This window comes from Pelodiscus sinensis, chromosome 17 (genome assembly GCF_052426305.1).
Source record: "Pelodiscus sinensis isolate ZL-2025 chromosome 17, ASM5242630v1, whole genome shotgun sequence".
In the NCBI taxonomy this organism is placed as follows: domain Eukaryota; kingdom Metazoa; phylum Chordata; order Testudines; family Trionychidae; genus Pelodiscus; species Pelodiscus sinensis.
The window spans coordinates 60,721-72,841 of record NC_143068.1 but is presented as its reverse complement, the minus strand read 5'-3'; the positions used below and the strand labels follow the sequence as shown (position 1 = coordinate 72,841).

Here is a 12,121-nt window from a genome sequence, read left to right as displayed (position 1 = left end):
TGGCAGAGCATCTGGGGTGCTGCCGGTTGGTCCCGCAGCGCCGCTCTGGGCGCTACTGGTCCAACCCAGGAGCACCCCAGCTGCTGTGGTCCTGATTCAGCCGCTGCTGGTCAGTTTCAGCAGCGGCTAAATCAGGACGCCTGGGGCAGAGCAGATGGGGTGCTGCTGGGTTGGTCCAGTAGTGCCGAGGAGCGGCGCTACTGGAGCAACCCAGCAGCACCCCAGCTGCTCTGCCCCAGGCGTCCTGATTTAGCCGCTGCTGAAACTGACCAGCGCTGACTACAGGAAGCCAGAGGCAGAGTTGCTCTGCCCCAGGCTTCCTGGAATCAGCTGCTGATCAGTTTCAGCAGCAGCTGACTTGGGGACGCTTGGGGTTCTTAAGTTGATTCTGTATGTAAGTCAGAATTGGCAGTCAGTTTCAGCAGCGGCTGAATCTGGACGCCAGTTCTGACTTACATACAGATTCAACTTAAGAACAAACCTACAGTCCCTATCTTGTACGTAACCCGGGGACTGCCTGTAGAATACTTAGGGGAAAAAAAACAAAATTGTTTTTTCTTCATGGACGTTTAGTGGAGTCAGTTTCCTCACTGGAGCAAAGACCAGGCCATCCCAGCAGCCCACTGACAAGTGGGAATAGTATTTGATTGAGTGGCCAGTTCTAGATGCATGTTGGGATCTTCTCAGGAAAGCAGCTACAGAGAATGCTGTCCCCTACAAAGCTCTGGCACTAAACTACACTACGTCACTCATTTAATATTGTTACATGGGCAATGCAGCTCTTCTGTTTCTTACAATGCTGAGATCATTATTAAAAGATGATTGTAGTGTCCATTTCAACTTTTCAAACCCACGTATGTAGTCCAAATCAGACATAATTTTTGTTTTCTTTTTTTTCATATATGCTGCTGACCACTTTGAAACTTTAAGTACTTCTCTTTAAATTTTTCCACCCATTGTGGGGGGGTTTTCCAGATAGATGTAATCTAACCTGTGTTTTTGGAAAATTATATTGTTCATTTGTTTATATACCGTTGGTGTTTATTGAAAGTAGGCATTCCTATTAAAAATAATGAAATGTTCCATCATAGAAATATAAAAGCTGTCCTGCTGGTTGATGGCAGTACTAGGAATGTAGCGTTTCTGTAAAGCAGGAAAGAACTGCTTCTGAGATCCAGCAGGTTAAAATGCATGGTTTATACATGTACTCTTTTTGACAGACCTATTTTACTAGCCTTTGTTTTTATGGATTAACAATTTCTAAAACAGATTTATTGGGTTTTAAACAATGTAGTAATGAGAGAAAACTGACTCAGAACATTTCTTCTATTTTTGTTTTCTCTGATTTCATAGGCTGTGTCAATGGTCCTTCATCTATGTCCATAGAAAATGATGGGTCCAGTGCAGGATCATCACCAAGTATAACTCCAAATGCTCCTTCAGAACAGAGCCCTGAGGGGGCAACAGCTGGAACAACAGTGCCTGCATCTTCTGGTTTGGCTACACCTCCAATATCCAGACAAGTGCAGTCAGTAAATCCTCCATCTCAGCCACCCAGTACAGTCAGCCAAGGTCCTCTTCCACCTGGGTAGGAATTCAGTGCTATTGTACATTTTAGTTCTGTTGTATCACATATTGCAAACATGCATAGCTTCTGCATTTTGCAGAAAGGCTAGCTGCTTGGTTGGTTTGGTTTTCAGGCATAGGCGATGCAAGTAAGAGATTACATTTGTTGAGATTTCTGTTCTCTTTGGGTAACATGCCGCAAATTGTTGAGTTGTAAAAAACCCTTTTATTCATCTGGCAACCTTTGTCTTCAATTCATGTAGTAAGATCTTGGTGAGTTAACATTGTTATTTTGAGGAAAGTAATTATTTCTTGGTGTAATCAGTTTATAGAACCCGTCCTCAAATCCTTCATTCCAAAGAGCCCAGTTCCTGTGTAGCTGTGATCCTACACAGTCTGCTGTTGTAGAATGTGCTAGAGAATCAAATCCTCATCAAAGCAATTTTTTCAGAACTGCGTGTCTAAACTTCAGGATTGTGAAGAAAACCTTTTGACTGTAACCAGTGTAATTTATGAAGTATTGCCTGTCTTAGTCTGCAGGCATCCTTAAACTGTAGCTCTAAGGGGTGTGAACTGCTTCATTCATAATACTTGCATGTAAACGCGGAAATCAAATGACAGTATTGGAAATGTCAATTTGGTCTATTTCACTCTTGATAATTTCAGCAGAAACATCAAGCTAATGTACTTATTCCCCCATTTCAGATTGTCTGAGTCTTTAGATCAGGGCTACTCAACACGCGGCCCATGGGCTGCATGCCGCCCACAGCCCGTTTGTTTGTGGCTCGTGGTGTGCTTTGGGTTTACGTGAGGCTCAACACACAGCCCGCAGATGGGAGCCAAACCAAAAAAGTAGTCCTCAATATAATAGTCTTCTGTTGATATGTGTTTTAGTAGTTAAATTCCTGAATTGTCATTGCTCATTAAAAGTGCTGTCATATGAGTGGAAATTGGGTAAATACTGCATTTCATTAATATCAGCAGAACTGATATTAAATGGGGCCTACATGTTGTGTAGTCTTGCCTTAATCATCGTATTCATGCCCATCAGTGTGAAAGAAGCTATTTGCATATAAATTTGCATATATATGCAACCACACTTAAGTTTTGGCCACGAAAGCTTCTGCTGCAATACATGTGTAAGTCTATAAGGTGCCACAGGACTACTTGTCGCTTTTGCAGATCCAAACTAACACGGCTACCCCTCTGATACTTCACACTTAAGTTGCAGCACTCGGCAGGTGCTGTGAGTATCATTGTGACCCCCGGGGAGTCCAAAGTTGAGTAGCCCTGCTTTAGATGGTAGAAGTCTCAAATGTTGTGTTGTGTATTTTGCTACTAAACCTTCAGTTACCCACTGACAGCTTCTGTGATTTTGATATACATTCTCTGCAAAAAATCTGTGGCAAACTGAACATTTAGAAACGTAATAAAATTGAATTTAATGACAAAAACTGTAACACACGGGTGCTGCTGTTCTGATTGTTGTTCATTTTAAAATTTAATTAAATAAAACCCTCAATTTTTTAATTTACCTGTTGCCACAAAATTTACATCCAGTTGGCCAAATAGTAAACAGGGTCTTGTGTATATCTTTTATTGTATCAAAATGATAGGAGTGTTGGTGCTAGGATACTGTTGAGACCAGCTCCAGTTTAAGGAATTGAGATTCCTAAGATGTTTTCTCTTCAGGTCTCATTGCACGCAGTGCTTTTCTTAGTCGTTAGGCTGCTGTCTAAGAAGTGCCATTTTACTAAATTCCCAATCCCCAAAGTTCTTTTCTAGCATTTCATAAGTGAGGATTTCATGGAATTTCACTCTGTTGCCAGTAGAGTAAAACCTTTAGTAGGCATTTTGCCTTGTCCCAGAGTCGCATAAAATAGTAGGGGGAAAGGGGAACAAATAAGTAGGAGAGGATTTGAAGAAATGTTTTAATCTCTGGGCATGTAACTCTTGGAAAGACTAAACTCCATTTTGGTTCCCCAAACTGGGGGTAAGTTGCCAAGAAATGTTTGTGATCCTGCCTCTTTGTTCCTCTCCTTGCCCTACCTGTGACAGCTCTTTGTCTTTCTCTCACCTCCCTACTCAACCTCTACCAGACAGCAGACTGTCATATGCTTCTACTCGCATGCATTTACATATCTGGCAGCTTCCTCTTCATCTCCATACTGGGAAGTGTCCCTGTTTGGTTTGTTCTCCTAAGCTACCCACCTATTGCCACTCTTTAGCATGAACCGAATGGGAGAGCCAGTTGGGAAAGGTGGGCAGGTTTCAAGCCAAAGAAGATGCAGGGTTGGACAGACTTCACAGAGGGTTCCCTAGAGCCTTTAGCCACAGCTACACCCTTTTTTCAGGCTTCACCATAGTCCAAGGTAACTAGCCAGTCCTGAAGACTAGATGGTAACATAGGGTCAAAAAATATTTAGCCAAGAATTGTAGTTTTTGAATAATTTCCATTTGAGGTATGCATGCACCCCAGGTGCCTTTGACCAGAGACTTTTGGTAGTTGTATCTAGTCATCCTGCGCATATGGCTTACATAGCCTTATGCCCAGCACTAAGGATATAGAGCTGCCTGACTGAACCTCCCTCAATTCCGTCTCAGCCACCTCAGCCTAAGACTGTCTAGCATACCTGCTTCTACTGCTCAAAGTTTAGCTTTAGAATCTTCTCGTTTTTATTTAATGTCGTTATTTACTTCTAGTTTAACTTATGCTTACACTTTATTTTGTGTGAAGTTTGTTTCATGCTGATTTTACCCCTCAGGGTTCATCTCCAGGGGATTTTAGGGCCTCCAGGATTTAAGTGCTACCTTGCCTCCTGGGAATCTGTTGGTTATTCTTGGTGCATTTGCCGTCGCTCTCCCCACAAAGTGTAGTATAGTCCCTATACATTAGCGTCCAAGTGAGCACATTGCTTTGTCAGTCTCTGCACTGTATTCACCCAGGCCGTTGCAGAATATTCCATCAAAGGGTGTATTTAGGAAGGTTAGTGGGAAGACTCATAAGAGGACTCTTTGCTACTTGGTACCTAAACAGTTCACACAGGCTCACTTGGTACTGATAAAGAAACAGGCCTCTCGTGCTGTTTTGGCACCCCCATAGCAGTCATTGTCTTTGGTACTGGCATAGTTTCAGCCCCTGGCACTCACTGTGGAACCTTGCTTCTTTTCAGCACAGATCTACATCAATTAGTATGGGGGATTAAGGTCTCTTGCTGTACCAAAGCAGTTAAGTTATGGAGCTCTGATATATAGCCAACCACGTCTTCGTTTCAGCCTCTTAGCTTCCAGGCATACAAAACAGTTAAACATTCACATCCCTAATCCCAGCAAACATTTCTTCTGTGGTTATGAATGGATACTGGACTTGGTGATTCTCAGTCATGTTTTTCTGGTGCGGGCACTTCAAGACCTGTATGCGATCACCACCAATGGGAAATACAAAAAGCTCTGCTTGAGAGAAAGCTTTGACCATCACTCCTTCAGGGATGCCTCCCTTCTTCCTTAGAGAAGAGGTCTCCGCTGTGTATTTCCTCCCATGCCACTGATCTTCAGGGTGTTGAACAGATGAGAGAGCGCCAATGTTATTGACCAATGTGGGTAATATCATTTTGGTTCTTGTCCAACGTGCAGTCTTCTGGCCATTCCCCAACTGCTGTCTCTGGACTCTGGTCTGATTCTTCATTCCAGCCTGAAGATTCCTTGTCTCAGAGCTTGATGGTTTCCAGATATAGAGATTTTCTGTTCTGCCAAGGTGTGACACGTACTATTTAAATAGCGAAAAAATACCCATATGAAGGTGTTATCTTCAGAAACAGAAGAGATTTCATCACAGCTTTCTCCTGTTCACTCTCCCCTCTCACTGTCCTTGGTTTATCTGTTGAAATTAAGAAACTTGGGACTCTCTCTTTCAGTTCTGTCTAGGTTACTTTAGTGTCTTTAATAATCTTTTTTTTTCTTCAACTGAGGAATTCTCCATGTTCACTCATCCCTCAAAGGTAAAATTCTTTAAAGAATGGGCACACCCTTTCCCTCCAGTTAGGGAATCTACTTTGGTATGGTGATAGAAATGTAGCCGTGTTAGTCTGGTGTAGAACCAGAACAATCCATTAAGATAAACTATACCAGACTAACACAGCTACATTTCTATCACTGTTCTACATGCAAGGCTCTACATTTAGCTGTTTGGAATGGAAATCCATCAACAATATGAAAAAACTTGCACAGATACAGACATCATCTTTCTATCCAAGTGCAAGAAGATGGACATTGTACTTTGGTATGGTATCTAAACTTGCTCAGTGATTATCTCACGAAAAACCCCTTTTGATCCAGTGGCTACCTGTTCTCTTCTTCACCTGACATTAAAGTGCCATTCTTGTTGGCCATTGTTTCTGCCTGAAGAGTTGAGGAAATGGGAGCTTTAATAGTCCTCCATCTCACAGTTTTTGTCTCAGAGTGAAATTGGACTGATCAGAACGCTACTTATCCATACCTTGGATCTCAGAAGGACATTAGTCTCCTATCTGGACAGAGCCAAACCATTTAGAGAGTCTCCTAGACTGTCTCATTGGTGACTGATCCAATATATATAGGGGTCATAGTGGACAATAAGCTAAATATGAGTCAACAGTGTGACACTATTGCAAAAAAAAAAAAAAAAAAAAGCAAACCTCATTCTGGGAGTGTTGTGAGAAAGACACAAAAAGTAATTCTTTCCCTCTACTGTGTGCTGATTAAGCCACAACTGGAGTACTGTGTCCAGTTCTGGGCACCACATTTCAGGAAAGATGTGGAGAAATTGGCGAAGGTCCAAAGAAGAGCAATTAAAATGATTAAAGGTCTAGAAAATATGACCCATGAGGGAAGACTGAAAGAATTTGGGCTTTCTTAGTTTGGAAAAGAGAAGACTGAGAGGGGACATAACAGCTTTCAAATACCTGAAAGGGTGTTACAAAGAGGAGGGAGAAAAATTATCCTCCTTAGCCTCTTGTGATAGGACAAGCAACATCGGGCTTATATTGCCGAAAGGGAAGTTTAGGTTGGACTTTAGGAAAAAATTCCAAACTATCAAGGTGACTAAGCACTGGTATAAATTGCTGAAAGTGGTTTTGGAATCTCCATCATTGGAGATATTTAAGAGCAGGTTAGACAGACATCTGTCATGGATGATCTAGATGATGCTTGGTTCTGCCATGAGGGAAGGGGACAGGTCCTGATGGTATCTGATTCTATCTCCCTTTGTGGCATTAGTCATATACACTGGAAATCTGTAAGGCTTCAACCAGGAGCTTTCTGAAAATTATGTGATGCCTTATGCTTCTAGATCTGATGTTGAAGTTGGTAATGTAGTTTTATTTTCAGTGTTCAATTCATCTCCAAAACTTCCTCCTCCTGATGAGGATACTGCTTGGAAGTCATCTGATGTGGCGCACCCAGTGGGATGTTACTAGAGGAGGAGGAGGAGCGGTTGCTCATCTTGTACAGTAACTGGAGTTGAAGATGTATGTCGCTATGGGTGCTCCACTACCTACTCTCCTTACTCTTGTTTTTAGTGTTTCCTTCATGGGACTGTGCGGTGGCAATGGGCCCGAAATGGTTCACCCATAAGCAGCCCTGTATTTTTTTGCCAAAGAGCTTGAGGCTGTATAAAGTGTGTACAGGCTGAACTGGTTCTGCTATTGAGAATCTCTGATCAAAGGCACACTGGATGTACGTATCGCCAGTGGAGTATCTAAAGAGACACACATCTCGAAGAACTCCATTTACTCCACAAGCCGAGTACCCTTTCCTTTTTTTATTTTTAGATGGGAGCAAAGAGTGGACCAGCATGGCCGAGTATACTATGTAGATCACGTTGAAAAAAGGACAACGTGGGATCGGCCGGAACCTCTTCCTCCAGGGTGAGTCTGTAGAAGAAGATTTAAATAGTTGTTAGCTCAAGTTAATTAGTAAACTAACACTGTTTAAAAATACCCTGGCTATTACACAAACACTTATTCTACCGACACCCACATTTGTGGTTTTTCCTAGGCTAAGCGCTAAAGTAAATAACAAACACTACTGCAGTGTTTCTCAACCTTTTTTTTATAAAGTACCTCTTTTACTTACGCATGCACGCGCACGCACACACACAAAGTATCCTCAGGACCTACAGTTTTCAGACATGCACAATTTTTTTCTGCTATTGCAACACATTTGTTTAAACAACTTACTCATAGTTGGGTGGGCGATTATTATTTTTGTACTTTACACCCAAAAATTTAAAGCACTGTAAAACTTAAAACAAATATTTAGTTTTCTCCAAATTTCAGTTGTCGATGTACCCCCCAGACTTCTTTTGAGTACCCCTAAGGATACTCATAGCACTGGTGGAGAAACACTGCACTAATGGGCTGTCCAGACTAGCAGGTATAAATGTTTGCTAGCTTCAGTTAAAAAAACTGTACTGTAGACAAACCTCAGGAAACTTTATGACCCAATTAAGAGCTTATATATGCTTCTTTGGACCATCTCTATCGCTCTCCAAGCTGCACATGCTAGTGCCTTGGAGATGACACTTGCCTATTTTTTTCTCTCCTACTCTCTGCCAAAGATTTTTTTTTCTTAACATCTCTATAGTGTGTCTGTTGTGTAGGGTTGTGGGACAAGGAATAGGAAAAATAGGAGTGGAGCAGTTAAGTCAGACACCAATCAGCCGTGTCTGCTTATAAAGAATAAGAGTACTCAAGATCAGTCATGGTAATAAAAAAGAACCAAATTTTTAGTCTTGCTCTGTGTCCTTTTCCTGGTTTTCTGGGAATATTGCATTTTTAACCCCCCTCTCCCCCCCCCCAAAAAAAAATCCTTCACACTTGAGTCATGTCATATATTCTCTCACTCATTTTTGTTACACAAGAAAATGTAAATCTGCCAAAAGAACTGAATCTCAAAGGGGAAAATACCCCTGGGCCCCATAGAGACACCAACCTGTTGGTCTAAGTTTGACAGTTTAACTCTCTGCACTACATCAGCGTATTGATAAATCAGCGGGTATTGATAAATATGTGTGTTGCACCAGACCTTGCTCAATAACTGACCACTGCTCAGTTGAATTTTTTGGTGAATGTCATTTACTTCGAGTGGATATGAAGTGGAAACCAAGTCACATGTGAGCATGCTTTTGGATTTCTTAGACTAGATAGAAGTGTGCTGGGAGGAGCATGAGTGTCTCATGTTTTGCAGTCAGAGCTGACAATATTACTTTAATGTTTTTGGAAAGAGGCCAGTAGACTGCACTTACTTCATGCATCCATCTCACCCCTCAGATATAACTGTTGTCTAATAACAATAATGACTTCTCTACAGCCAGCCAGATGTGTAAAGCGGCTCTTCAACACCATTTAAAAACACTGCAAGTGACCGACTTGATGGTGTTGTGGAACATAGTGAAAATAATTCTCTCATTTTAGATAGCAGTTTTCTCTAGCTTTTTAGACTGTTTCAGTAGGAACTGTAATAGAGGGTACGTGCTGCTGACCGCACTGAACATTTCATTTAACAAAACTTCATATCCAATTCCACATTTATGTCCTGCTTGCCCTGATGCTTATTTGACTCTAAAATGGTTCTATTGAGATGCTTTGTTTGCATTGTTTAGCTGGGAGCGCCGAGTTGACAACATGGGGAGAATTTATTATGTCGACCATTTCACTCGAACGACAACATGGCAGCGGCCAACATTGGAATCTGTTCGGAATTATGAGCAATGGCAACTTCAACGGAGTCAGCTTCAAGGAGCTATGCAACAGTTTAATCAGAGGTTCATATATGGGGTGAGAAGTCTGTTCTGATTCAGAGAACAAAAATTTATTATGAAGAAGCATTGCCATTCTCAAACTCTAGCTATCTACCTCCCCTGCAAATAGATCTCTGGATGTGAGCGCAGAGGATATGTACAAATGGTAGCCTTAATTTATTTCCTTTTGTTGTTAAGTAAGGGACAGCTATAACCAACAACAGTATTGTTTGCTGACTTTGTATGGCAAAGTACGTTGTATGAGGTACTGAGAGAGGTCAAAGTGGTGAGAAAATTGTTCGCAACGAGGTGTAAGTTAGATGTCATGGCCACCTAGCAAACACAGTGGCTGTTTATGCTGGTGATGTTTGGAGGCTTGTTCACGTTAACTCTATTTGTATTCAGTCCTCGTGAATTCTAAATCTTAGTCACTTGACTACATACTGCCTTTTATTGGTTGGCCAAGATTAGTATGGGAAGTTTGCCCAAAGGAAGCATTTGAGGAATTTTATGCAGGTAAAATGCAATTACAGAATGTGAATGGTAGGAAAACATGGGGAGTTAAAGCAATCCAAAATTCACCAAATACTAGTGAATGGTAGACTTTGACTGGACATCTTGATACGCTGGTTGCAGTTAGTTTAGCAAGACAGGTGATGTAGGTTCTTAGTTGTACTCACACACAACAGAAAAACTTACTACATGTATGATGGGGAGCCATGTTCAACTACAAGAACAGAACAGTGTGTTCCCTGATTGTGGTAGGTTTTTATCTTTTAGATTCTGAGGCTATGTCTATACTAGCACTTTAGTCTGTTTAACTTGTATTGCTTGGGGGTGTGAAAAAACCACACCCATGCCAGCAGAAGTGCCAGCGTGAACAGCGTTGTGTGGGTAGGAGAGCTTCTCCCACCAACATAGTTGCTGCTCCTCATGGAGGTAGTTTTATTATGTCAATGGGAGAGCTCCCTCCTGCTGATTTAGAGCAGCTACATGAATGACCTTACAGCTGTGTCTCTGTAAGCTCACTAGTGTAGACATCGCCTTGAGACTGGTTTCCCTTCTGTGTAGGGTGAGGCACTTTCCAAAGAACAAAGTTTAATATTATTCTTTGAGGAGTGTCATTGTGGGTGCCCCATGTTAGGTGGGTTAGTGTCTTGTGCTTCTAATCAGATATTTGTAGTGCACAGTATTCTGGGTGGTGGTATACCTGCAGTCTCTGCCTTGTGCCAGTATGAGCAGTAAACTTTTGTGCGCTGTCAACCATTCCCGAGTTCCTTCTCCTTAGGCTTAGATTAGAACACAGCAGATATGTTCACTTTCCTGTTTATCTACCTTGTTTTTTCCCTTTGTCACTCCGTACCAGTAGCACCAACCACCTTGACCGAGAGGCGTCGGCGTCAGGAACATCCAGTACACAAATATCCTGAGGGGCGAAGGAATTACTAGACCCTAGCTCTGGTGCGTGAGCCGAGAAACTATCCTTCAGCTCAGCATCCACAGCACTGATCAAGCTGGCACTAATCTCTTCTAAAGTGGCGCCCCCTGCCTTGTGCGCACGGACTCAAATAACTTTGGCACTGGAGGTTCAAACTCACATGCACACCCCGGCACCGACCTGTATAATACAGCCACCACTAACTGTGCATGTGGAGTTGGCCTTAACATCATATTAGGACGCCACTTTTTGGTCCTGGTGACGCCTAGGCTGCCTGGGCCCATCTGATCACAACACCAGCCAGCTGTGCTGCACCATTCCTTGCAGGTGATGAAGATGAGTAGAAGATGTTGAGTGTGAATCGTCACTCTTCCCCAAACAGCTTCTCCTACCGTCATGTACGAACATTGCCCTTGAAGCCATTTCTCCTGATACCAGCGCTTCCTACTTGGCTATAATCTCTGGGCACATTACAGAGCCCAAACCCCAGGCTCAAGACCACAACTCCTCCTACCACCTAACCCCCTTCACCCTGCACTCCACCCCGGTTGGAACCACAGGAGCACTTAGACGAACTGGAGTATGTCTCTGAAGGAGATGTTCTGCTCCTCATGTACATATCCTCCCCAGATGAAATGATAATGCCTCCCTTACTCACTGCTGGAGATTACTGTAAGTGATTCCAGGACCTCTTCAAGAGAGTGGCTCAATGCAGCAATCATGGATCCAGCAAAGGTGCTATGGCAAACTCCTGCCACCATTCTACCTTCCTCAAAACGGGTGGACCGAAAATATTTACCAGCCAAGGGAGTGGATTTCTTTTTCACCGACCCAATTCCCAGCTCTTTAGTGAAGGAGGATTGGAAACAACTAAACCTCTTCGGACAAAAATCCTACTCATCAGCTTCTCTCCAATTTTGCATTGCCAATTACTCCACACTACCGACAAAATATACTTGTAGCTTGTTAAATAAAATGAAGACCTTTATTGAACAATTTCCAGAAGATGTGTGTGAACAATACAGGGCAAAATATCACAGAGAACGCTCATTGCAAAAACACCATTGCAGGCTTGCCTCGACTCTGCAGATATAGTCACCTGATCCCTTACCACAGCTGTTATATACCACACCTCCTGATTTCATCTTTCTAGCTTCCTTAATGAGGTACAAAATACAGTTGAGGACCTCCCTTCTATAGCTTGTTATAGGAGGAGATAGATCATCTGTTACAACTAGGTCAATGAGCAGGGCTTGACAAATCCCCTTATCTACTCGCCCATGGCAAGTAGATTTCAGGCGGTCGTCCCGTTCACCAGCGGTTAGTGCATGCGCAGTGCG

General features: G+C 42.5%; 1 protein-coding gene across 2 annotated transcripts in view; it reads left to right on the top strand.

The window, feature by feature from the left end:
- Positions 1-12,121, top strand: part of ITCH (itchy E3 ubiquitin protein ligase) — a 106,154-nt gene that overhangs the window by 65,516 nt on the left and 28,517 nt on the right. For both annotated transcript variants that reach the window (XM_075901534.2, XM_075901535.2), the window contains exons 8-10: positions 1,354-1,588; positions 7,374-7,469; positions 9,206-9,380. In XM_075901534.2, the coding sequence (XP_075757649.1) occupies positions 1,354-1,588; positions 7,374-7,469; positions 9,206-9,380 (506 nt within the window). The remainder of the gene's footprint in view (positions 1-1,353; positions 1,589-7,373; positions 7,470-9,205; positions 9,381-12,121) is intronic.